Source organism: Rhinopithecus bieti, unplaced genomic scaffold, assembly GCF_001698545.2.
Source record: "Rhinopithecus bieti isolate Rb0 unplaced genomic scaffold, ASM169854v2 scaffold_13400, whole genome shotgun sequence".
Taxonomy (NCBI): domain Eukaryota; kingdom Metazoa; phylum Chordata; class Mammalia; order Primates; family Cercopithecidae; genus Rhinopithecus; species Rhinopithecus bieti.
The window spans coordinates 2,429,280-2,455,065 of record NW_016807991.1 but is presented as its reverse complement, the minus strand read 5'-3'; the positions used below and the strand labels follow the sequence as shown (position 1 = coordinate 2,455,065).

General features: G+C 53.6%; 2 protein-coding genes and 1 long non-coding RNA gene across 8 annotated transcripts in view; 1 reads left to right on the top strand and 2 right to left on the bottom strand.

The window, feature by feature from the left end:
* Positions 1-15,366, bottom strand: part of TTYH2 (tweety family member 2) — a 54,118-nt gene extending 38,752 nt beyond the window's left edge. The window contains exons 1-2 of one of the 2 annotated variants that reach the window (XM_017884791.1): positions 15,187-15,366; positions 6,079-6,251 (exon numbers count right to left, since the gene is read on the bottom strand). In XM_017884791.1, coding sequence (XP_017740280.1) covers positions 6,079-6,251; positions 15,187-15,315 — 302 coding nt within the window. In that variant the 5' untranslated portion in view covers positions 15,316-15,366. Of the gene's footprint in view, positions 1-6,078; positions 6,252-13,181; positions 13,278-15,186 lie in introns of those variants that run through there. The other variant, XM_017884792.1, reaches the window with a different exon arrangement.
* Positions 15,367-15,529: 163 nt separating this feature from the next.
* On the top strand, positions 15,530-18,192 carry LOC108537396 (uncharacterized). Its single transcript, XR_001887797.1, has 2 exons — positions 15,530-16,342; positions 17,186-18,192. It is a non-coding gene; the product is annotated as an uncharacterized LOC108537396 (long non-coding RNA).
* Positions 18,193-18,937: 745 nt separating this feature from the next.
* RPL38 (ribosomal protein L38) lies at positions 18,938-25,240 on the bottom strand. Of its 5 annotated transcripts, none has more exons than XM_017884787.1 (5): positions 25,117-25,240; positions 24,867-24,907; positions 24,636-24,696; positions 19,474-19,596; positions 18,938-19,009 (listed from the first exon to the last, which is right to left on the bottom strand). In XM_017884787.1, exons 2-5 carry the CDS (start codon positions 24,867-24,869, stop codon positions 18,984-18,986), a joined length of 213 nt encoding a protein of 70 aa, XP_017740276.1. In that variant the 5' UTR covers positions 24,870-24,907; positions 25,117-25,240; the 3' UTR covers positions 18,938-18,983. The 5 variants fall into 5 exon arrangements, with proteins under 5 accessions (XP_017740276.1, XP_017740277.1, XP_017740275.1 ...); XM_017884788.1 differs by having other exon boundaries at positions 25,080-25,180; XM_017884786.1 differs by having other exon boundaries at positions 25,097-25,170.
* Between the last annotated feature and the right edge of the window lie 546 nt (positions 25,241-25,786).

Here is a 25,786-nt window from a genome sequence, read left to right as displayed (position 1 = left end):
AGTTCTGAGCGTAGTGGGGCTCATGCCTTAGGTCCTCCACTTCCCGGGGCACTGAGCTGAACTTGTGCCCACCCTGGTTCCCCCCTCCGCTCCCCCTCTGCTGATCTTGTGGTCTACAAACAGCCCCTGAATTTCTTCCCAAGAATTGCTGTTAAGCCCAGTCTCTCCTCCTTCCTATAGTGCTGTATTGATTTTTGTTTTGTTTTAACCAAAAGCAGAACTTGATCCCTGTGAAATCTCATCTAGTTGGTTTTAGTCCAACATTCCAGCATGAACAAATCATTTCAAATCTTGACTCTTGTCATCCATCATATTCCATCTGACCCGCACCACTTGAGACCATCTGAAGACTGATTAAGCAGCCTGCTGAGTTTTCATCCAAAATGCTCATTTGGTTTGGGGTGGGGAGACATGAGTGTACACGTCCACACTTATATTTGTTCTTTTGTTCTTTAAACAAGACAGGATCTAGGACGGAACCCCCTGGAGGACTGTGATAGAAACCTCCTGCCGGGCGCAGTGGCTCACGCCTGTAATCCCAATCCCAGCACTTTGGGAGGCCAAGGCGGGCGGGTCACCTGAGCTCAGGAGTTGAGACCAGCCTGGCCAACATGGTGAAACCTCGTCTCTACTAAAAATACAAAAATTAGCTGGGCGTGGTGGCACGTGCCTGTAATCGCAGCTACTCAGGAGACTGAGGCAGGAGAATGGCTAGAACCCAGGAGGAGGAGGTTGCAGGGAGCAAAGATTGCACCATTGCACTCCAGCCTGGGCGACAGAGCAAGACTCCATCTCAAAGAAAAACAACAACAACAACAACAAAAAAAAAAACCCAGGAAATAAAGAAACCTCCTTCCAGGGCGCCCTCGACTCCTAATTCAGTGTTTTTCAGGATGTGGTCCTCAGACCACAGGAACAGAATCACTTGGGGAGCCTGTTAAGTGCAGATAAGCAGCCCGGCCCATTCCATCAGTGTGGTCTGGGAATGTGCCTTTTAAAATGAGGTTCCTGCATCATCCAAGATGGGGGGCGGGAGATATTAAAAAAATGAGGTTCCTGCATGAATCACGTGTGTCTCTCTCTCTCACACACACACCCCCTCTACAGTTTAGAAATCCACTGCATTAAGTCAATATTCATTGGATTCAACCAAAGTTGTGTAACTAGCTTTGAACCCAGTCAAATGCACCATCATGGAAAATGCAACCCGTTTTTTTCCACAGTATCCACATAGAGGTGAGGAGCTTCACCGAGTGCTCAGCTGAGATACTCATACATTACATGAATTGTCTTTCCATGATCCTCCAATTTGTAACTTTATTTAAAAGAAAATGAACCAATTGTATTGTGCTCTGAGAAGCCCTTTTGTTGACTCCTTGTGTTCATCCTTTTCTAGCTCTCTGAGTCAGGATTTAGTGTTTTCCGGGGATTCAATATGAAGCCAAGAGCTTTCCCAACCTTCTCATTCTCTCGGGCCCTGTGGATTTATCAGTGATGGCCCAGGAGGGGCTGTGAAATTATGCCTCATCTTTGGGGATCAGAAATCACCTTGGGGCTCAAGCCTGTAATCCCAGCACTTTGGGAGGTTGAGGCGGGTGGATCACCTGAGATCAGGAGTTCGAGACCAGCCTGGCCAGCATGGCGAAACCCCGTCTCTACTAAAAATACAAAAATTAGCCAGGCGTGGTGGTGAGTGAGTGCCTGTAATCCCAGCTACTTGGGAGGCTGAGGCAGGAGAATCTCTTGAACCTGGGAGGCAGAGGTTGCAGTGAGCTGAGATCGCATCACTGCACTCCAGCCTAGACAACAGAATGAGACTCCACCTCAAAAAAAAAAGAAAAAAGAAATCGCCTTGGCTGTTTAATGAGGGTCTCCTGGTCCCTCCTGGGGTCATTGGTCCTGCCTGGGCCATGGGAAAAACTGTTCTGCTTGACAAGAATAAGTGAGTTGGTGGTGTTGCCTTCCCCCGGTGTGTTCACACCACTCTTTCCCCAACATAACATCACTACCCTCCCCCTAAAATAGAGGAGCACTAAGAGGTGTATCCTCGTACCCCTTTTGCTTTTCAGGAACCCCTTGTTGGTCTTCTGTGGATCCAATCCCCCACATTCAGGTGGAACCACATCAGCAGAGCTCACGTGTCCTCCCACCTCAGTCCCCCAGCCTTTACCTCCATCCCTTCTCCTGCTGCTGTCCCAACTCTCTTTCCTGCCCCTCCCATAACTCACCCATCTGGCTGTTCCTGTGTCCCAGTGGACGCAGCTCCAATGAAGGTGACCGATGACCCCCCTGCCACTAAACCTGAGGGCTCTTCCCAACCCCCCTCCCACACGCAGTAGTCAGCCTCCAGGTCCTCTTCCTGGAACATGGCGCCCTGTGACTCCTGTGCCCTTGTGGCACTCCCGGCCCTTCCTGGTGCGACACTCTTTCCTGGTCTCCTTCACAGGCACCTTTTGCGTCCCAGCCATGAAACACTGCTTCCTCCAGGCTTGGCCCCAGCCCCCTTCTCACTCTGTGCTTCCTACAGCCGGCCACCTGTGTGTGTGACTTCCACACTGGCCACGCTCATGACCCCGGCTTTATAACTCCAACTCCACTTGGATGTTTCAAAGGCACCTTAAACTCAATCTGTGTATAACCAAACTGTGACTGTCTGCTTCTCTTCCAGATCCCTGCCTATGTCCCGTGCCTTGGAGGATGGCACCGCCACCCCATCCGGGGGCTTAAGCCAGAAACCTGCAGATCAACTTCAGCAGCTCCTCCCCGAACCTCCCTAGCTGACTCTTCCTCCGTGCACTCCCCTCTGGTCACTGCCCACGTGTGGGTGTAAGCCCGCCACTCTCCAACTGGGCCTCCCTGATGGCTTGAGTTTCACTCTTGCCCGCGTCTAAGACCCTCTGCCTGGACCTGTCCCTCCTCTGTCCCCTGCCCTGTTCTCCATCACAGGGTGCTGATCCCTTACAATGAATGTCTCCGGCTCCCCTGCCAGCTGGCTTCTGCTGATGGAGGTGCTGGTAGGAGACTGGAGGTGGTGGTAAGGCAGCCAGGGGGTCCCTGCTCCCCTCGTTCTGCAGCTGCTGATAGGCAGGCTGTGTGGCTCCAACTTCGCTGGTGACATAGCCTCTCCCTGTGTCCCTCTGGCCTGCAGGTGGTGGTGGCTCCTGCTGTTGCTAATCCCAGGGTCGCTCACTGCCCTCATTAGGCCTCTGAGCTCTTCGGTGGCCCGGCGGCCATTTCTTCACATTCAAGTCCCCGTGTTCCTAATACTCCTCCGGACTTGCTTCCATTCAGTCCGAGTTATCCGGTGACCCTACCTCTTTGCAGAGCCCCTGCAGTGGCTCCCCTGACTCTTAGAATAAAGACCCCAACCCCTGACAAAGCCTATGAGTTGCTCCATGGTTTGGATCCCATCTGCCCCGTGTCTTCTGACCCCGTGACACTCTCCCTATCCCACTGCCACTCACTGCTCACCCCGACCCTCAGCAGTGCCCCCAACCCCCTCATCTGCTCCCTCTGCTCCGGCCACATTGGCTTCCTTTAGCCCCATGCTCGCTCCTGCCTCGGGGCTTTGCATGTTTCTCTTCCTTCTGCCTGGAGGTGTCTCCACCTCCCCTGCCCCCACCTTTGCCAAGTTAATGCCTTCTCATCCTATGGGTTTGGGTGCCCTTGTCACCCAGCAACGCCTGGACTCAGGTGGGCCATCCACTTCTATGCCTGCTCCTTTCCTTCAGAGCTCTCTCCTCAGTTTTTTGGATTTTCTTTTCTTTCTTCCTTTTTTTTTTTTTTTGAGACACAGTCTGTTGCCCAGGCTAGAATGCAGTGGTACAATCTCAGCTCACTGCAACTTCCACCTCCCAGGTTCAAGCAATTCTCCTGCCTCAGCCTCCCAAGTAGCTGGGGTTACAGGTACCCGCCACCATGCCCGGCTAATTTTGTATTTTTAGTAGAGATGGGGTTTCACCATGTTGGTCAGGCTGGTCTCGAACTCCTGACCTCAAGTGATCCACCCACCTTGGCCTCCCAAAGTGCTGGGATTATAGGCATAAACCACCACGCCCGGCCCTCTCTCCTTAGTCGTAATGACTCAGAGCAAACTGGTGCACAATTCTCAGCTTCTGCTGACAGATCATGAAAGCAGACTTGGTGCCTGTTTTCTTACTGCTGGTGCCCTCTTGCCTAGTACAAGTAACGCCCAGAATGTTGTGGGACAGATTCTGCCATGCACATTCCTTCCACTTTGAGATTCCCCTACACTGCTGATAATCCTTCCTTATTGGAAGAATGGACTCCTCACGCCATTCTTACTGTTCCAAAGTATTCTTCAAAAACAAGTTTGTCGTGTGTGTATCTGTGTGTGTGTGTAAGAGACAGGGTCTCACGTCATCCAGGCTAGAGTGCGGTAGAGCGATCACGGCTCACTGTAGCCTCCGCCTCCTGGGCTCATCATCCTCCTGCCTCAGTCGGGACTACAAGCATGCATTACCAGGCCTGGCTCATTTTTGTAGAGGTGAGGTCTTACCATATTGCCCAAGGTGATCTCGAACTCCTGAGCTCATGTGATCCACCCGCCTCGGCCTCCCAAAGTGCTGGGATTACAGGCATGAGTCACTGCCCAGCCATGCAGGAGGATTTTTAACACCACGGTCGCTTCCCAAAGCTCTTCCACTCTACTGGGAACCACACTCGTCCGTGACCTCCCGGCCTGTCCAGAACTCTGTCCTCTGAGTCTCTTATTTCAGCCCCGGCCATGTATTGCAGCAGCCTTGATCCCCTTCCTTGTGCTTAGAGCTTTGTCCACCCCACAAGGCTGCTTTAGCGTCTCGCCTGCGTTTTGGCTTAGGTGAGCCTCACACTACAGGCAGGACAAGATCAAGAACATCTTCAACAGAGAAGAAAATCGCAGTGGCAAGGTGAGCTGCCTGGGTATGAGAGCCCAGGCATTCTCACTCCCAGGCTGACCAGGACCTGCCTGGCTGCCAGCCTGCTGCTGGGTAGTGGGAGACTCTACTCTTTCGGGTGACGACGCCCAAGAAGCATCTCTGTGTGGACACTAGAGGCTTCTGGAAAAGCGTCTATAGATTTAAAAACAAGAAAAATGCAACAACTCCTGAAAACAGCCAGCATGCCTGTGGACGCTGGCTGGGGTGGAGTGGCCAGGCAGTGTGGTAGGCTGGGTACGGACTCCTGCATGGGAGTTATAAATCCTCACTTTAAGGCCCAGCATGGTGGCTCATGCCTGTAATCCCAGTGCTTTGGGAGGCTGAGTGGGGAGCAACGTCTGAAGTCAGAAGTTGAAGACCAGCCTGAGCAACATAGTCTCAGCCCAGGTGTGGTGGCTCACGCCTGTAATCCCAGCACTTTTGGAGGCTGAGGTAGGTGGATCACTTGAGTTTGAGATCAGCGTGGGAAACATGATGAAACCCTGTCTCTACCAAAAACAAACAAATAAACAAACAAAAAACACAAAAAACCCAGGCATGGTGGTGTGCACCTGTAGTCCCAGCTACTTGGGAGGCTGAGGTGGGAGGATTGTTTGAGCCTAAGCGTTTGAGGCCGCAGTGAGCTGTGATTGCACCACTGCACTCTGGCCTGGGTAACAGGGTGAGACCCCATCTTATAAATAAATAAAGAAATTCTCACTTCCTCATCCAAAGCAAAGAAGAACTGGCTAATGACATTAAAAGCTATTGATCTTACAAGAAGATGGAATTGGTTTGTGCTGGAGTCAGACTATCTTCTGATCTCACACACCCAGGGCAGCAGCTGGCAGGGGACAGGGACATAGACTGAAGATGCCCAGTGTTGGCACAGAAATGCTACCTGCAAGGCTGCTGGGCACAGGACAAACTCACATTGGGGCAGGGTTTGGGGGGCCACTTGGGAGACCTTTCTGGAGACTCCATCACTACCCCGGGCATCTGATTCCTGATGCTTGGTAAGAAAAGGGACAACATTCATTTGGGGACAAGCTTTTCCATCAAGGTAGCCAGAGCTCGGTCAGGAGAACATGGCCAGACAGTCCTTGGCCCCTTGCAGAGTGAGCCGCATACCCCAGACCCAGAGCCTAGGGACACTCACCAGCAGACGAGCCCGGCCACCACGGCTGTCCAGGTGATGCAGCAGGAGTGGCGCTGCTTGGTCTGTACCGCATCGTCCTGCCGGCAGCAGCATGCGCAGACCAGGTAAGCCACAAGAAAGATGAGGTTCAGGCCCAGGCAGACCGCGGCCACCAGCCCCAGGAACAGCAGCGACTGGAAGAGAGCGGAGGCCTGTTGTCACTCTTCATCCCTGCAGTGAGGGGCTCTGGAAGTGCCCTGCCCTCGAGCCCCGAGTGCTCCACCGCCTGGGCTGCAGATAGGACCAGAGCTGAGCTGTGTCTCTTATCCACCCTTCCAAGCTCCACCTATGGTTCAAGTTCCTACTCTGTAAACAGAGGGCCCGGCGCTAAGGCACTTGGGTGGGAGTGACGGAGGGCACGAGGCCAAGTGGTGGGCCTGGTGGTCAGTGAGGGAAGGGTGTCAGAGCTGGTCCCCAGTTTCTGGTTCAGTCCCTGGATGAAGAAAAGGACCAGGTCCTGCTGATGAAGAGTCTGAGTTACTCAGGAGACAAGGCAGGAATCCCCGGCGGGCAGGGAGGGCTGTGGGTGGTGAGCTCTATGGCTTAGGGAGACAGGCAAGGAGAGGGATGCCGTCCAGGAACAGAGTACCCAGAGGCCTCGGGCGCTGAGTGCCACTGAGACAGGGCCTGGAAGGACAGGCCTGTGTACCTGTCACCTCTTGCATGCAAGGACCCCGCTGTCCCAGTCTGGGCATCACCCTTTACCCAGAATGTGAAGAGCTTGTTCTAGGTGTTGGGTCCATCCTGAGAATCAAGAAGCCAGCTCCATGCTTGGGGGATGCGTGAGGGGGCGGGACAGTCAGGATAGGCAACTTATGGAGTCCCTTCCACTGCACCCCAACAGGGACAGCTGAACCTCCAGCGCCAGCAGCAGCAGCAAAGCCAGAATTCTGAGGGGGTCGGAGGGGCCTGAGGCCTGCCTAGCACCTCGGGGTCCTGCAATGGGAGCCACTGTCTGTCAGGAGGCCTGGTGCCACTCTCTGCTCACTCATCTCTTGATTTTGCCAGATGGGCACCAGATGGCACTGGGATTGGCGGTTGCCAGCCAGGGCTGGACCTGGCTCTAAATCAGGCTCCTGAGCTGACAGCCATCCCTGCTTCCCATGCACCCCCGATAGGGGTTCCTGGTCCCGAATCCCTAGTGCCCCAGGGGGGCTGCCTGGGAAAGCCTGTTTCAGGGAGCCCTATGCAGGAGGTGGCAATCGGCAGAAAGTGGGGACTCCGGGACCCTGCGGTCTAAGGGGGAGATGAGACTAGTGCAGGGGCAGGCACACACAGAGACAGCCCTGACAAATCAGGGCTGGGCTCTGCAGTCCGAGGCTTTGGGGCCGTTTTCCAGGGGGACAGACACCTACTGGAGGCCATGCTGCTAGCCCTGTGAGATGCGGGCAGGCCTTCGGGCCTCTGGCACGGGCTGCTCTGCTGGTCACTCTTGGCTGACAGACTTCTCAGCTGAAGTGGGGGGCGGGGGGGCAGCCCAGAAAAAGGCAGGAGAGATGGCTCACTTGGGAGGGGAACAGATGGGTTTGACTTAAAATGTGGCTTTCTGCCAGGTGTGGTGGCTCACGCCTATAATCCCAGCACTTTGAGAGGCCAAGGTGAGAGGATTGCTTGAGCCCAGGAGTTCAGGACCAGTCTGGGCAATATAGGGAGACTCTGTCTCTACAAAAAAATAAAAAATAAAAAATTAGCTGGGCATGGTGGCATGTGCCTGTAATCTTAGCTACTCAGGAGGCTGAGGTGGGAAGATCGCTTGAGACTGGGAGGTTGAGGCTGCAGTGAACCATGATTGCGCCACTACACTCCAGCCTGGGTGACAGAGGGAGATCCAGTCTCAAAAAAAAAAAAAAAAAAGGTGGCAGCTGGGAAGCCAGGGCCCAGCAGATCTGGGCACCTCCCTCTCCCAAAGACTTCACAGTGTGACGGGGGCTGGGGCTGGGGCTCTCCCTGCCTGGACCACTCATTAGCACAGCCTGTCCCTGGGACTGACCCCAGCAAGCCCAGGGGTAGAAAGAGATGGTGGAAAGTCACTGCCCCTCTTCTGGTCCTCAGTCCATGCCCCTTCGCCAGAGGGCCCTACAGCCCAGGCCAAGGCAGAGGAGGCCAAGACAGCTGGGAGGTGAGAGCCTCTTTCCTCAAAGTGAAATTTACCACCCCGTGACCTGTGGCCCTGACATCTTCTGGGAGCTTGTGAGAGGTGCCGAATCTCAAGCCCCACCCTGGAGCCAGTGAATCAGACCCGCCTCTAGAGATGATCCCAGGCAACATATATTCCATTAAAGTCTGGGCAGCACACAGAAGTTCTCAAACTTTTTCCAGTAGCTTAACGTTTTCTTTGAACTGACTTGCTTAGCAGAGCCCTGAAACACAGAGCTCCATCTGAGTAAGGAGTGGATAGAAATGTCAGGTTTTGTCCTGGCTGCCCCTTGGCAGCCCCTGAGGGCCCTCCGCTAAAGCCCAGGGATCCTCCTAACCATTTGTAAACCAGCGAGGCCTGATGGCATACACTTGTAATCCCAGCTACTGGGAGGGTGGGATGGGAGGATCACTTGAGCCCAGGAGTTTGAGTCTAGCCTGGGCTAGGCAACAACATACCCTTAAAAAAAATAACTCAACCCTCCCCCAGAAAACCCCAAACCAAGCCAAAAAACAATTTGCAAACCATTGTGCAACATGCATGCCATGACCCAGCAATTCTGCTTTACAGAAAGGAGGGCTGTGTCCGTCTGAAGATACACAAATGTTCACAGCAGCTTCACACAGCAGTCACAGCCAACACCCAAAAGGACAAAAACGTCCAACAAGAGAAATGATACAGAACATGTGTCATAGTCTCAGAATACTACACAGCCATGAAAAGGAAACTAGCCACACATGACGATATTTCTGGGATGAATATTCCAGAAGTCAGGTTGAGGGAGAAAGCCAGACACGGAACAGCAGAGACCGTATGGATTAATTTATATGAAGTTCAAAGTCAGAGATACTTATCAACAGCCAGAGATATGTGAATCATCGAATCATCGCTACCTTTGGGAGGGTGCTGACTTCAAGGCAGCATGAAGGAGGCTTCTGGGGGATCAGGAATACGATTTGATTGGGATGGTGTTGCTCACACACACACACCATGCATGCAGGTGTTCGAGGGTATAAATTCATTGAGCTGCACACTTAAGATTACACTCGTTCCTGCAAGTTATTCCTTTTTTTTTTTTCTTTGAGACAGTGTCTTACTCTGTCACCCAGGCTGGAGTGCAGTGGCGCAATCTTGGCTCACTGCAACCTCTGCCTCCCGGGTTTAAGTGATTCCCCTGCCTCAGCCTCCTGAGTAGCTGGGATTACAGGCATGTGCCACCATGGCCAGCTAATATTTTTGTATTTTTTTTTTTGAGATGGAGTCTTGCTCTGTCGCCAGGCTGGAGTGCAGTGGTGCAATGTTGGCTCACTGTAACCTCCGCCTCCCAGGTTCAAGCGATTCTCCTGCCTCAGCCACCCGAGTAGCCAGGATTATAGGCACGTGCCATCATGTCCAGCTAATTTTTTTTTTTTTTTTTTTTTTTTTTGAGACGCAGTCTTGCTCTGTCACCAGGCTGGAGTGCAGTGGCATGATCTCGGCTGACTGTAACTTCCGCCTCCTAGGTTCAAGCGATTTTCCTGCCTCAGTCTCCTGAGTAGCTGGGATTACAGATGTGTGCCACCATGCTCAGCTAATTTTTTTGTATTTTTAGCACAAAAGGACCAGGCTGGTCTTGAACTCCCGACCTCAAGTGATCCATCTGTCTTGGCCTCCCAAAGTGCTGAGATTATGGGTGTGAACCACCAGGCCCAACCAAGTTATTCCTAATGACAAAAAAATGTAAGGGAGCCCCAGACAAACCTCCTGTGTGGCCTAGAGCCCAGCTACCGTCCAGCCTGCCCCTAGCTACCCTTTACTTCGAGTTTGCCTCCTGAACAGCCCCACTATCATTTTATCACTAGTGGGAAAAGCTCCTGAATCTACCAATGTCCCCACCCAGCGAGGAAGGCTCATCCGAGAAGGATCAGGCTGTGGGTGATGCAGCCAGCTCCCCCGTTTCACTCTCTCAAGTCTCCTCCAGCCTCTCGATCTCCCCCTTCAGCAGGCGCTGAGCCTCTGTGGTCTGGGGCCTCTCCAAGCTGGGCAGCTGGCCTCAATTAGGTTACTGATAATGCTGTCCAGCTCCAGTGAAAGCGAGGCCTGGGAAATCCAAACTCGGAGGCCTTTTTTTTTTTTTTAATTTCCGTTAAAAAAAAATACAGACAGGCTCTCACTATGTTGGCCAGGTTTGTCTCCAACTCCTGGGCTCATGTGATCCTCCTTCCTTGGCCTCCCAAACTGCTGAGATTACAGGCGTGAGCCACCCTGCCCAGCCTTTGGAAGCCTTTTGTTAGGGAGTTACTTCCCAAACCCTCCTGGGAACCCTACCTAGGTGCTGGGAAAAAACGGGTGGTGGGTGGGACAGGGTGAGAGGGTGTAGGGTTAGGGAAGGGAAGAGGAAAGAAGAGGGAAGGTGGGCAAGGGAGGAGGAAGGAGGACGGAAAAGAGGAGCGGGGAGGCTCCCCACCCCTCCCTCAGCAGAGCCATCTCCCAGGGCCAGCTTGGTGTCACCTGCTACTCTCTAATGGGCAATTATTTTCTTGCTCCTAATTAACGCTGCATGTCCCCGTGTGCATGGAGGTGGAGGGGAGTGGAAGAGGGAGCCAAGAGTTCTGCTTCCAGGTCCCCCTGCTCAGATGGACAGAGCTTTGCCAAGACAATTTCCCACACCACCCCACGCCTCCCACTGTGCCCTGCAGCCACCTCCTTCTCCCACAGCAACACCAGGCCCCCAGCTCCCACACTGGTGCTCAGACTCTGCTTCTCCCCTCATTAAAGAGACTTCAATTATTTCTGATTTGTCACTGTGTCATGAAAAACCCAGAGCGGAGAGTGCCAAGCTGGGACCCAAGCTGGGGGCCGCAGTGACCATGAAAGCTGGACCCAAGGGGCTTCTGCACTGGGTGGGGGAGGGGGCAACAGCTCCGGTCCCCAGAAGACATGGAGAGAGGTGAGCCGGTCTCAGGGAGAGGCTGGGAGAGAGAAACTAGGAGCACCTAGAGGGAGAGGCTTCCCCCACAGGCCCATTGGGAAAGATTAAGCCCTCTCCCAGGCGCGGCATGACAGTCTGATGACCGTGACTCAATTTCACACTGGATGAACGGGGCTTCCTCATCTTAACCTAAGCTCTTCTCAGATCTCGGCTGGGATGGGCTTGCTGCCTGGTCCTTCTTCCTCAGACCTGCCCCCAGGTCAGAAGCAGGAAGTCCTGTAGTTCTGGTCTAGTTCCCAACTCTGTACCCTCCACTCTGTACTTTGGCGAATCTATGAACCAGACCAACCAAAGAGAAAATGCATGGAAATACATGCCTATATACAAAAAATTAGACAACATCTCCTCTGCCTCCTAACACATGTCCTGAAAGAGCAGCTGGTCGGCTGATCCCGGGCAAGGGAAGCTGGAACAGGAAGCACACGTGTGGCCACCTGCCTGTTGACAGTAGCAATAACTAACATTTGCACAGCCTGTGGGAACTTACTAAGATGTTTCAAGTACTGAGTTCATCAGTATCTGGTCTCCCCTGAGGGGCTGGCTGGATGGTGATGGTGGCGCTCATGCCCAGGCAAGGACACTGAAGTGCCTCGTTCATTTGCTCAGAGAGACAGTGCTGGATTCAGTACCAGGTGCCCATTCCCTTGTCCCCAACACCGCCCAATGGACACCTGGCCGGCTGCAGTCTTCTCCTTCCCAAGTAGCGATTGTGGCAGTTTCCGGTGTGCCAGACACTGACCATAGGCTTCATAATCCATGAACTCATCAGTCCTTTTACCAACTCTTTGGAGTAGGAATTGTCTCCAAATCCAATCCCCCTCATCTGTCAAAGGTGAGAAGACTCGGGCTGCAGGTCTAGGCTGATTTCCTTCCAGACACACAGCCACATCTGGCAGCCCAGAACCGGGTGCCCGCCAGGGCCAGGGCACCCTCATCCACAGCCCTGCCTTGGTGCTAACCTCTCATGACTCTGCTGACCGGAGGGTAGCCTTCCCACAAGGCTGGTGACACAGGCCAAGTGGCCTTTGTGAGGACTTGGGCTCAAGTTCACTGCGGGAAAAGGGGTGAGGATCAGCTATCAGGAGGACTGGGGGCTTTCACGGCTCCTAAAGACCCCAGAAAGTGAGTGAGAGCCCCTACCTCCTGAGGAAGGTTCTGGAACACTGAATTTGCTCAGGAAATCCCAGCTCACCAGGTGACCTGCTCTTCACCATCTCTGCACTTCCAAGAACCCCCTTGCCTTTGAAATCCCATGCACCACCCACATCCCAAGAGGCCAGCACCTGCCTGTTTCCAACTTTGCTTAGTCTCTGATGCACACGCACCAGCCCCCCACCACACACACACATTGTACCACCAGCCAGCACTGTGCATTTGAACATGTGGGGCATGAGCTGAAGCCCTTGCTGCAGGCGTTTTGTTCAGTCTCCCCCGATCAGAGTCTGTGGAAGAGATCTTCCTCTCCATCCCCCCACAGGGTACTGTACTGACACACTGCTGAGCCTCACAGCCACTCCATTGAACGATCTGTGTCAACAGCTCCTGTTATGTGGTATGAGCTGTCTGTACTAGGCAAGATATGTGGAATATCTCATCTAATTCTTGCAGATGAAGGGAGCAAGGCTCAGAGAGGTTAAGACACCTACCAGTGGTCACACATGGAAAGAACTGGGAATCCACCCCAGCCAACTGGAGGGCAGAGCCCCCACCTCAAACTGCGTGGTGTCTGCCACAGCTCTGAGCCCAGAGCCCTGCCGCGGAGAATCCCCAGGAATTCCTCCTGAAGACCCGCTGCCTTGGTTACCATGGTCACCCCACGCCTGGCATGGCACTTGACCCAGTCAAGCTTGCTGAGAACTGGGATGACTGACGGTCCACCTGACTCTGTTAGTGACTGGTGCTCAGGAGGAAAGAAGACATCCAGGAGAGACCTGTGGTCACAACAGGGGAACTTACCAAAATAGGAGCCGCCTTAAATAACACCTAGAGCCAGACTTCCGGCCCTGGCCCACCACGCTCATCTCCTACTCAGTGATCTGGGTGGTGGGGAGGGGTGAGCGGGACCAGGAGCCAGTGGGCAGGGCCGGTGTCAGCTGCCCAGGAGCAGTGGCCGATGGGAAGGGACACCCTCTGGAACCATTTGATGCCCAGCACAAAGTGAGCCGGGGCTGGAATCCTGGGAGGAGGGGCAGAGGCTGGAAGTAGGTTCCTCTGGCTCAACTGCCACCTGTCCATGGGACTGAGGGGACTGTGGGCAGGCCCAGGCTCCACCAGCCACAGCTGCTGGGCAGATAAGTACTGTCTCTGGGGCCAGCAGGTTGAGGGAGTCCCCTTACCATCCTTACCCCCACCTAGGGGTCTTCCTGACGCAATGAGTTTAGATTTCCTCTAGTGGAGAGGAGAAAACTGTGGCTGGAGACCCTGGGTGTGGGATCTGGGGCACAGGGTTTGGGATGGGGACACACGGACACACACACACACACACACACACACACACACACACACACAGCTGTCTCTGAAATCATATCCGCCTCTTTTCATGCATTCTCTGGGAGAGGAAGATTCCCTGGAGCTATCCCCAGGCAGTCACATTCTCAGGGAACACGGACTCCCACAGGCTGGGGTCTGGGGGAGGGAGGGCGGGTGTGCCCACTGATTGCCATCTTGCTCGCGAGTGCCCACTGAACCCCAGGAAGGGGTCCTGATGCTCCCCTCCCTCTGGTAGGGCAGGCACCATCCGCCTGGGCCTGATGGCAGCCGGGTCGCCAGGGGTTATTATTAGACTCCCTGTCGCTGGCACTTGGGCACCTCACACTGGATCAGGATTCCCTCCAAGAGGCCCTGCTTTGCCCCGACCTGTCCCGTATCTGGAGAACTTGACACAGGGAGAGGCCGCTGGGGGTCAAAGTCCTGAGATGGGCGCCTGGCTCTGAACAAACGGACCCCATCCTGGGCCACTGGCCCCAGAATCTTTGACCTAACACACGGAACTGACACAGGTGGGCTACTGGGGCCAGAGCAGGCATGACCATACCTGAGACGGGCTGGGAGATTCTGCAGCTTTGTTTGTCTGGGTATGGAGGTCTGGGGGAGCCCTGGCCCTGTCTGTGGGGTGCAGAATCCCGCCAAGGGCCAGCAGAGCAGGGAAAGGGCGGGGAAGCCGAGAGTGGCTGCCCTAGGCCAGAAATTCAGGGCTTAGAAGGTGTGGTGGGGTGGGGAGAGGGGTATGGGGGAACAGGAATGGGCCAGTCTAGGACCAGGGGACACAAAGAGGCTGCCAATGCAAGGGGGTCCTCAGGACAACAGTGTGAGATGGGCTGACGGAGGCCACCTTCCTTCCCTGGAACAAGCACAAGCAGCTGTGGGTTCTCTGCGCTAGAGGGGAAGTGACCCACGCCGCTTCCCCCAGCCCTGCAGCCTTCCAGCTGGGACTCCCACCCTGCAGGCCGGGACTGGGGAGGAGGGGTGCTGCGGAGACCGACTGGGGAGACTACTCAGTTTCTGCCAAACTTTCCCAGGCCACTTGGCCTCAGAAAGAGAGTCCCCCTTCTTGGAATCTCCAGAAGGTCGAAAACGTCGGGGCACCCCCTCAGCATCCTCGCACCTCGAGCGCCAGGATTACCCCGACACGAATGCCCCTATCCCTACCCCGCGCCAACCTGCCCGCTCGGCGTTCAGCCCCTGCCCCTGCAGGCGGTTTCGCGCCCCTTCTTCCCTTCCCCACGCCCGCTTCACTCTGATCTCTTCAGTCTTCTGGGCCCCCAGGTTCCCAGACAGGAGGGGACGCGGGCCACGGGCCTGGGAGGGTGAGGGAGAAGGGGAGAGGGGAGACGGGAAAGGGCTGCGCGGGGAGAGAAGGGGTCTGAGAGGCACGTGGGAAAGTGCAGGCTCTCGAGGGGAGAGGGGGTAGTGCAGGGACTTGGGGCGCGCGTGGCTGGGGTCTGGGGCGGCGCGAACTCACCTCCTGGTAACTCTCGTCGCCAGGGTTGAAGGTGCTGTTGACGGGCTGCAGGCGCAGGCCGAGGTGCGGAACGCTGTGCAGCCACACGACCCACCAGGGAGCGATGTAGTCCACGCGCGCCGCCTGCATGGCTCGGCCCGAGTGCGACCCACACGCTGAGCGGCAGCTGCGCTCAACTCCCGGCCCCGCCCGCCCCGCCCCCCGGCCCCGCCTCTCCTGGCCCGCGCCCCCACCCACCCCCCGCCCCGCCTGCGATTCGCGATTGCAGTCCCAGTTCTGGGCGGGGATCTGTCCTGGCCGGATAGGAGGAGGGACGTGAAAAAAGCTCCCAGAAGTCTCTAAATCGGTTTCAGTCTCGAGATCCCCGAGCTGCTGCTTATTTATGATCAGATCAAGGGTATAAGGTGTCAGTGGGGGCAGCCAGCAGTCATAGGCCAGAGAGGGGCGACTGCCCGTCCCAAAGGTTTGTCACAGGGTAAGTAACCGACAGACTGGGAACGGAAGGAGGCAATCTTCAGCCACTCGGTCACTCATTCTAAATTCACTCTCAATCATTTTTTGGGCATCTATTGTGCAAGCCCTGTGGACTTAAAAAGAGAAATAAGACGCGGTCCCTGCCCTTGGGAGCTCCCGGCACATCTGCCCCAACGACTCACTGAAGCTGCTTGCCGGGCGCCTGAGTGAGGACAAGGTGTCCTAAGGACTGAGAAAAATTGCTTGATTCTTCCTGGCAAATAGGACAGGGTGAGTTTCCTGGAAGAGGGGGCCTTCGAGCTGTGTAGTGGGGAAGGTAGGAGAGTGATGAGAGCATTCGGGGAGACCGAAGCGCATGCAACGACACATTTATTGAGCACCTACTAAGTGCCAGGCACTGTTACATCGGTGATGTAACAACAGCCGACAAAAACCCTCACCCCGAGTGCAGGCACTGCAGAGGGTGATGATAGTACCCGAGAAGATGCCGAACGCAGGCCAGGAGGGGCTCTGGGGAAAAGCAAAGGCAGGGGAGGTTGCCCATTGGGGAGCCTTGCGTCCCTGGGCCCTCAGTACTCTGCACACATACAGGGGCCCCCACTCATCCTGTAACCACAAACTGCTTGGTGTGACTGGCCAGCGGAGGGAGGAGCCCAGGCTGAAGGACAAGTAGGGGTCAGGGGTAGGTGGGGTGGAGTGATGGGGTCGAGGCAGATTGGGTGTAGAGATCTCACTGCGCAGTCAGCCTGAGGGGTGCACAGCGACCGCGGCAGAGAAGTAGGTGAGAAAGGAGCCCCGGGAGGATGGGGGTGGGGCTCCCAGGGTTCTGGCTGAAGGAACCAGGTGGATGTGGGCAGGCTGAAAAGGCTGGTAAACACATGTGGCTGCTGGGGGGTGGGGCTCCAGTCACCCCGTGCTCAAGGGCCCTGTATCCATTAGAGGGAGTCCCGGCCTCCGGGCCTCTCCTGGTGGCTGTGATCCCACAGTTCTGGGGCCCTGCAGGAGCCCAAAGCTGAGGGGCACGTGAAGTTGGAAACAGCCGTTCTTCTCTCATCGGGGCGTCTTTCAACAAATTTTCTTGAGCATGTTCTCTGTTCTAGAAGCTAGAGTAATGGATGAAACACATGAGCCCGCCTGCACGGCGTCTACAGCCTAGTAGGCGAGGTGAGGTGGGCTTGCATCCTGCAAACAGCGATTACAGCCCTTGCGAAATGCCAGAGTCCCTGCTGTAGGGAGGAGATGGAAGGTGGGCATCGGGGTTGTTTCCCAAAGGACAGTGACATGAGCTGAAGGACGATCGGGAGGTCAAAGAGGGAGGTGCTGGGGGAGGCCTCTGTGCAGAGGGAACAGGACCCTGTGAGATCAGGGACTAGGACCGGTGGAAGGGGAAGCAAGAAAGTTCCAGAACAGGAGATGGGAGCCGGAGAACTGCAGAAGCCAGGCGATCAGCTTGGAGACGGCGGCAGGGGAGGGAACTTCTTTGGGTGAAAACCTCATTTTAAAAGGTCTTGGTCTCTTGACTCAGTCCCTGCAGTTGCTGGGCAAAGTGGACTCTTCGGGTAGGGCTCTGGTAATGGCCTTTATAGTCCCTGCCCTCAGAGGGCCCCCAAGTGGGAAGGGCCTGGCTCCTAGGCAGTGGGTGGTCACAGAGGACTGACTTTGAACCCAGTGCAGGGGAGCCCCAGGAGGCTGGAGGCCTGCACATGGCACTGGAAGAAACTGTGAAGGCGCTCCCTCAGGGCTATTCTCACAGCCACCGGAATGCAGCCTGGGATATCCAAACCTGCTCAGCCCACCTGCCCCCAGACAGACAGCGACCATTCTAGCTGCCTCCCTGGAGGCCTGCTGACCCAGAGAGGTGTCAAAAAGCTGAGGCAGAACAGGGACACACCTCCCAGAGACTCAGCAGGGAGTTGGAGAAGTCAGCAAACCAGCAGCTGTAGTCCATCCCCGTCCCCCCTCATTCACCTGCTATGCAGCACTTAGGGGCTTGCTGAAGCCCCAGCAAGACAGTGGTCCACCTGAGAGCTCAGAAACACACCTATGCCCCAGACCACTGCAATCACCACTTCCAGTCAGCCCTGGCCACCCTAGTGAACTGGCTAAGGGCCCCAGATGACTCAGTCACAAGCCAGGGCTGGGAGGCACTGTATGAAAGGCGGCCTTCTCTACACAAGGCTGGACACACCCCTTCATGGCCTGTCTCCTAGGAGCTGGGATGAATCTCTGGACGATGTGCTGGGAACAAAGAAAACCCACGTGGTAAAAGCTCACTCTTCCTTGGGAATCTGAAATGTTTACAGAACGCGGAAGGCTGAAAGTTGCCCACAGTGCCACACCTGAGCCTAAGGGCCGACGTACCCACCCTCTCCCTCTCCCGGAGGAAACAAGACCCCAACCAGACTCAAAACCACCTCACCCCCTCACAATCCTTACAGATACTCAAAGACTGGCACTTACACCACAACCTGAGTGCGTTTAAATGCCTAACACAATACCAAGTGCACTGTACACCACACTTGAAAAGGTAGACACAGTTCCAGTGGGGCTGTCCGCTGTGGCACAGCACCACCTGGTGGCCACCCCGACCTGCACACCTCCCTCCACCATGTCCCCCCACATCCCAGTACCCTTACAGCAAGCCAATAAAAGAGGTGTTAATATGGCTGTTTTCCAACTGAGGAAACGGGCAGAAGTGTAGTCATTTCTTCCAGTCAGTCAAGTTAGCGAGTGGCAGATGTGCTACACCTTGTTGCACCCATTTTGGGACCTGTTTGAACGGCATGCCCCACTGTTGCTCCCACATCTGCCAGTATGTTTAACCCCACGTTCTGTTTCCATCACGGCCTCCCCACATCTTATTTTCAAACTTGGGCTGAAAACAGATGGCCTCATTTGCCCACTGAGATCATGTTCAAGATTAGGGATGCACTGGGCACGGAGGCTCATGCCTGTAATCCCAGCACTCTGGGAGGCTGAGGCGGGCAGTGCAACACTGTCTCTACTAAAAACACAAAAATCAGCCGGGTGTGGTGATGCATGCCTGTAATCCCAGCTACTCGGGAGGCTGAGGCAGGAGAATCGCTTGAACCCAGGAGGCAGAGGTGGTAGTGAGCTGAGATCGCACCACTGTGCTCCAGCCTGGGCGGCAGAGCAAGACTCCGTCTCAAAAAATCAGGATGCAGGGAGGCAGCAACATGGACCCGTGTCCTGTTCCCACCAGAAGCCACTACCAGGTAGCATATTTTCCTTTCCCATCCTCAAAGATGAAAGACACTTAGGATTTTTAGTATTTTAATACAGTTCAAATCAGTGTGTCTGGTTCATTTCAGTTCCTTCACTGCCAAACCTAGAAGAAAAGAGACAAAAGTAAGCCATCCAGAAGACACATCTGAGTTGCTGCTGCTTGTCTAGATTTTGTACTTAAGCTAAAGAGAGCACACAAGGTTCAGAAATTAGATCCACCAGGGAAGTTTTGGTTAAAATATTTAGTGTCTGATAAAAAGACTTGGTCTATGATATTCAATCCGTTCCCTGTAAAAAAATAGGGATTATCAGTACCAGCACCAACCTCGAAGGACATGAACAGCATTAAATGAGCTCTAACCTCTCTTCTGGCTAAGGAAATGATTTCTGCTACTGTCTATAATCTGAGAATCACAACTATTCCTCACACTCCCAAGAGCAAGAGCAGATTCTTAAGACCATAACATGGGCTCTGAAATCGGGGAAGGATTCAAAACAAGATACAAGGCGGCCACCCACAGCAACCTCCACCCCACCTGCCCTGGAAGTGACTGCAGGCTCACTTACCAGGGGGCAGGGACTGCTTCAGTTTCTCTGCCTTCTCTTTGTCAGTGATGACCAGGGTGTAAAGGTATCTGCTGCATCGAACTTTAAACTTCACATTGTCCTTATTTTTCTTGATCTTGACAGCTACCGGAGATCAGGATCAGGAATTAAATTGTATCACAAAAAACAAATGTGACACAATCCACATGCAAATACACTCAAGCAGTAAGCAGCATGCAAGTGATAGTCAGCACCCACCTCCAGCACTGTCCCTCTGCACAAACAGAAAACACTACTACCCATTCCCGCAACTTCGAACTTTTATTGGGTACACTGAACATAACATTGTAGAACATCCTCTAGCAACCTCATTATCTTTCTTATTTCTACTTTTTTTTTTTTTTGAGACAGAGTCTCGATCTGTTGCCAGGCTGGAGTGCAATGGCGCAATCTCGGCTCCCTGCAACTTCCGCCTCCCAGGTTCAAGCAATTCTCCTCCCTCAGCCACCTGGAGTAGCTGGGACTACAGGAGTGCGCCACCACACCCAGCTAATTTTCTGCATTTTTAGTAGAGATGGGGCTTCACCATGTTGGCCAGGATGGTCTTGATCTCTTGACCCCAGCCTTGGCCTCCCAAAATGCTGGGATTACAGGCGTGAACCACCGCGCCCAGCCTGTTATCTTTTTTAAAAAGGATGGAAGCAGCGATAAAGTAAGGAGATGGGCTGTCTGCTGGGACTGAGCGCTTTTCAGCACTCCACTCCTGGGAATCACGTCTCCACATGTGAGATGACCTTCTGGGCCAGCGAGACAGAGCTTGTTCTTCAGGATGCCTCCAGCCACTGCACACAACGCGCACCCAGGCCTTTCCTTGAATTTATGTGGAATCCATTTTCTGGGTTCTTTCCTGCTGCCAAGTTCTATCTCAGGATCAAAGCTCAGACCGGAAACAGCTCTAACATGTCCCTCAAGTTCAGCTGCGTGGGGTGGGTTTCCATTGTGCACCACTCCGGTTATGTACTAGCAGTGTCAATGCATTGCCATCTGGCTGCTGGAAGACAACCCCTTCCCAGGAGCAGTTACCACTCCATGTACTCGCCAAATGCCTTGTTCTAACCACTTTAAAAACTGCTCAGACACTCCCAGGAATTGTTGAAACAGCAGTGATGTGCCAATAAAGAAAAAGGTGGCTGAGGGCCGAACACAGGCTCTAACGCACCAACGCAAGGACCTGGACAGACGCAGCACAAGACAATCTTGTCCTCGCAATTCTGCAACTCCATTTCTTTCTTTTTCTTTTTTTTTGAGACGGAGTCCTGCTGTCTCCCAGGCTGGAGTGCAGTGGCATGATCTTGGCTCACTGCAAGCTCCGCCTCCCGAGTTCACGCCATTCTCCTGCCTCAGCCTCCCGAGAAGCTGGGACTACAGGCGCCCGCCACCGTGCCCGGCTAATTTTTTTGTATTTTCAGTAGAGATGGGGTTTCACCGTGTTCACCAGGATGGTCTGGATCTCCTGACCTCGTGATCTGCCCGCCTTGGCCTCCCAAAGTGCTGGGATTACAGGCGTGAGACACTGCGCCTGGCTGCAACTCCATTTCTGCCAGTAACTGCTACAGGAATGGGCACATCAGAGGAAGCAGCACTGTGACTCAGGGCCTGCCAAAGGCATGAGGTGCCTGGGCTCTTGTTCTTAATACATCCACGCACCTGGATATCTATCCAAACTAACCCATTTCAGTGTAACACTGACCCTAGCAACTGAACTAAGCTGAACACCACTTGCAAAACATATGGAGCTCTTCAAAATGGTTACTCAGTTCGGCGCAGTGGCTCACGCCTGTAATCCCAGCACTTTGGGAGGCCGGCGCAGGCAGATCACCTGAGGTCGGGAGTTTGAGACCAGCCTGACCAACACTGTGAAACGCCGTCTTCTCCTAAAAAATACAAAAATTAGCCGGGTGCCTGTAATCCCGGCTACTGGGGAGGCTGAGGCAGGAGAATCACCTGAACATGGGAGGCAGAGGTTGCAGCGAGCCATGATCCCGCCATTGCACTCCAGCCTGGGCAATAAAAGCGAAATTCCATCTCAAAAAAAAAAAAAAAAAAAAAAGTTTATTCAACATTGCCGTATGTGCAGCAATTCCATTTCTAGATATATACCCTGAAGAACAGACAGCAACCACAGAAGAAATATTTGCACACCCATGTTCAGAGCATTATTCACAATAGCGAAAATGTAGAAGCAAGCCAATATCCATCAATAGATGGATAAACAAACCGTGGCCTCCCACAGTGGAAAACTCAGCCTTCCAAACAAAACTTCGGTCTGGGTGTGGTGGCTCAAGCCTATAATCCCAGTACTTTGGGAGGCTGAGACGGGTGGATCATGAGCTCAGGAGATCAAGACCATCCTGGCTAACTCAGTGAAACACCGTCTCTACTTAATAAAAAAAAAAAAAAAAAATTGGCGGGGCATGGTAGTGGGCGCCTGTAGTCCCAGCTACTCAGGAGGCTGAGGCAGGAGAATGGTGTGAACCCGGGAGGCGGAGCTTGAGGTGAGCCAAGATTGCACCACCGCACTCCAGCCTGGGCGACAGAGTGAGACTCCATCAGGAAAGGAAAAAGGAAAAAGGAAAAAGGAAGGAAGGAAGGAAGGAAGGAAAGGCAATGCTGACACATGTTTGAGAACTTTGAAGAGAAAGAAGCCAGCCACAAAAGGTCAAATATGCAATAGCAGACTCCACTTGTATGGGGTATCCAGAGCAGTCATATTCAGGGACAAATTGGAAGGTGGTTGCCAGGGACTGGGGAAGAATGGGGAGCTGATGTTTAACAGAGGGAGCTTCAGTTTGGGAAGATCAAGTTCTGGAGATGGGTGGCGATGGTGGCAGCTGCCCAACAATGTGAATTTACTGAATGCCACTGAACTGTACAATTATGCTCTGTTGTCCAGCCAGGAGTGCAGTAGCATAATCACGGCCCACTGCAGCCTCAATCTCCTGGGTTCAAGCAATCGCTACCTCAGCCTCCTGAGTAGCTAAGACCACAGGCACACGCCTGGCTAACTTTTTTCTTTTGTAAAGACAGGGTCTCACTATGATGCCCAGGCTAGTCTCATCCATCTGCCTTAGCCTCCCAAAGTGCTGGGATTACAGATGGGAACCACCATACCCAGTGTAAATGGTGAATTTTATGCTATGCCTATTACACATTAAAAATTAATATAACAATTTCAAAAGTTTTTTCAACAGCTACTGACACTTCACTATCTCCAGGGAACTGTGACCCCTACCTTTAAAGCTGCATCATCTAAAATCCAGGTTCCCAATTTTTTTTGTGAGACAGTCTCGCTCTGTCACCCAGGCTGGAGTGCAGTGGGACGATCTCAGCTCACTGCAACCTCCACCTCCCAGGTTCAACTGATTCTGCTGCCTCAGCCTCCTGAGTAGCTGGGACTGCAGGCGTGTGCCACCATGACCGGTTAATTTTTAAATTTTTGGTAGAAATGGGGTTTTGCCATGTCGCCCAGGTTGGTCTTGAACTCTTGGTTCAAGCGATCTGCCCACTTTGGCCTCCCAAAGTGCTGTAATTATAGGCATGAGCCATCACGCCCGGACCACCACCCTTTTTAAACACAAGCAAAGAGTAGTGTCATGTTTAACTTGCTGAGAAGGGTAAGTTACCTACTGGTAGAGTTGGGCTTTGAACTAGGCAGTGACCCCATATGGCCTGAAATAGAACTAACCTGATAACCTCATCTCTTTATACAAAACACTGGCAAACAGACATCATTCCCACCAGATGCTATTTGTTCCCACAGGTGGTCACCACCTCAAAGGTGACAGCCTGTTTTGGGTAATGGGGACACAAATATGACCCCCATCTCTGCCTACCCCCAACTCATTGAAAGACTCTCCCAGTACACCAACCACTGTCTGGCACCATCACTGGCATGGAGCATTAGAGACGGCTGGTGTCTTAGCCCACCTTAACAGGCCTGTCCCATGCAACCCCACTTCCACATGTGACCTGATTCTCTTTCATGAAGCTGAAAAAATATGACTCTGGGTTAAAGTAACAACATAACTCAAGACCTATCAAACACAAGCCCCCAAATCTTCAAGTATCAGAAAGGGATAACACAACTACCTCTCTCACACTTGGTGTAAAACTTAAAGTGGGTAGCAGAGATTGGCACCTATCCATCGAAAATCTGCTGTTTAAGGATTTTCATTAATCACCTTCTTTCCCTTGGATATACAAGCTGGGAGACAGACTTACCACAGTGCAACTTAACCTTTGTGACTTTACAATGGTGGGAATGCGATGTGCATTCAGTAGAAGCCCTGCTTCAAATTTGATCTTGGCTGGGCGCAGTGGCTCACGCCTGTAAACCCAACACTCTGGGAGGTGGAGGCAGGTGGATGATCACCTGAGGTTAGGAGTTCGAGACCAGCCTGGCCAACATGGTTAAACACCGTCACTACTAAAAACACAAAAATTAGCCAGGCGCGGTGGCGCGTGCCTGTAATCCCAGCTACTCTGAGGCAGGGGAATCGCTTGAACCTGGGAGGCGGCAACTGCAGTGAGCCAAGATCGCATCACTGCAGTCCAGCCTGGGCCACAGAGCCATACTATCTCAAGAAAAAAATTAAATAAAAACTTTTTTTAAAAAATCTTTTTCTGGGCTAGATAGGTATGACACCTTCTGACACTGGCCATCGACCACAGTATCACGAGATAAACGACTATATTGCACAGTGTGCCGTACTCAATACATTACATGCAAATATCCAGCACTTCATTACAAAATGGGTTTTGTGTTAAGATTTTGCACAACTGCAGAGAACCTAAACTCAGTGTTTATGGGACGTGTGTTTTGAGGCTTTCGCGTAGTGGAGATTCCATTCCGAAAATTTACTGTATTATACAAAAGAAAACTGAACTCCGGGCAGCCTCTGAGATGCTCGCGATTAGCTAAGATGGTCCTAGAATTCCAGGGCCTCAACGTGCCCCACACAGGTCTTTCTCATGGGAAATACGGTGAAACCACTGGTCCCAGAGGGCCAGGCACACACCCAGACAGCCTAACCCGTCTCCTGCCAGACATTCCGGGGAAGACGCTACCGGAGCGGTGCCAGGGTGGGAACCGCTCATCTTGAACCTTCGGAGCAACCACTTACATTTGGCATCCTTTCGTCGGGCTGTGAGCAGAAAGTCCTTGATTTCCTCAATTTTCCGAGGCTGCAACATAAAGGAAGCGGGTAAACAGACAGCAAAGAGACACGTCTTCCGGTGACGGTCCAGTCCACCAGCTCCTCCCGGCCTCCGGAGGCCCTTGGGAGGCTCTCTCGCCCTCGCCCCGGGTCCCACGAACCCACCCCGGGAAGGCGCCAGGCAGGGACCGTACTCACCATGGCGACGAGGCGCGCAGGGAGCTGGCGCGGACCGAGACCTGCGGGAAACAGTCCTTGGCGTTAACAGGGCGCGGGGTCTGGCAGTCAACCCCGCTTTCCCGCCCTCCCCCGAAATATCGCCCCCATCACACTCCCTTTCTCCTCCCCGACACCATCCACGCGGACCTGGGGTCCCCAGATTTCACCTGGCCGTGGATTGCCCCAGATTACCCTTCTCACTCGCGTACCACTCTAGAGAGACACTCACAGCTAGCACCGTCCGAGTAAAAGGACGAAAAAGGACCAGACTTCCGTTTCCGGGCAGTTAAACCCGCCCAACGGAGGAAACTGGATACGGTGCCTGCCGAGGGTCAAGACTCATGTAGGCGTTGGCACTTCCAATTTCAGCAGCCCTGCCCCCTCGTGGTCGAGGTCAACAGTGCAGCTCCAAGAATGGGATGGACCATCCTGGCTGCCGCCCTCCCTCCGACTCCCTCCTCCTCCTCCCCATCCCTTCCTTCTATGACCCCCGCCTCTTCCCCATCCACCACTTCCTGTCTTCCCCCGCAACCTCTCAAACCCCAGCCTGGCTTTGCTAGGTTTTAGTTCAGATTCAGTTCGAAGAGCTAACGCTTATTCTCCACGGCTTTCACTGGACCTGTGCACGGGACATCTGCACAGATAATTCTTCATTTAATAGCAGAGACCCTCGTGTACACCTTGTAGAACCTCTTGTTCTGGCGCCTCACGTTTTCTTCTTCCGGTCTCCTTTTTGAGAACCGGAACCTGTCATGACCAGGGCCCTGGGATCTTCTTTCCATAAGAGGGAGCATTCCTGCCTGCTGCTTCCAGTTCCTTTAGGAATTGGTGTACAATGAAAGCAAGTTAAGGCCGGGCGCGGTGGCTCACGCCTGTAACCCCAGCATTGGGGGAGGCCG

What these genes read in the sequence shown, in the direction of transcription:
- RPL38 (XM_017884787.1), bottom strand. An exon ending in CCGACGAAAGGATGCCAAAT is followed by an intron (nt 19,597 to 24,635) that starts GTAAGTGGTTGC and finishes GATCTCCGGTAG; the next exon opens with CTGTCAAGATCAAGAAAAAT. An exon ending in GAAGCAGTCCCTGCCCCCTG is followed by an intron (nt 19,010 to 19,473) that starts GTAAGTGAGCCT and finishes CTTTTCTTCTAG; the next exon opens with GTTTGGCAGTGAAGGAACTG.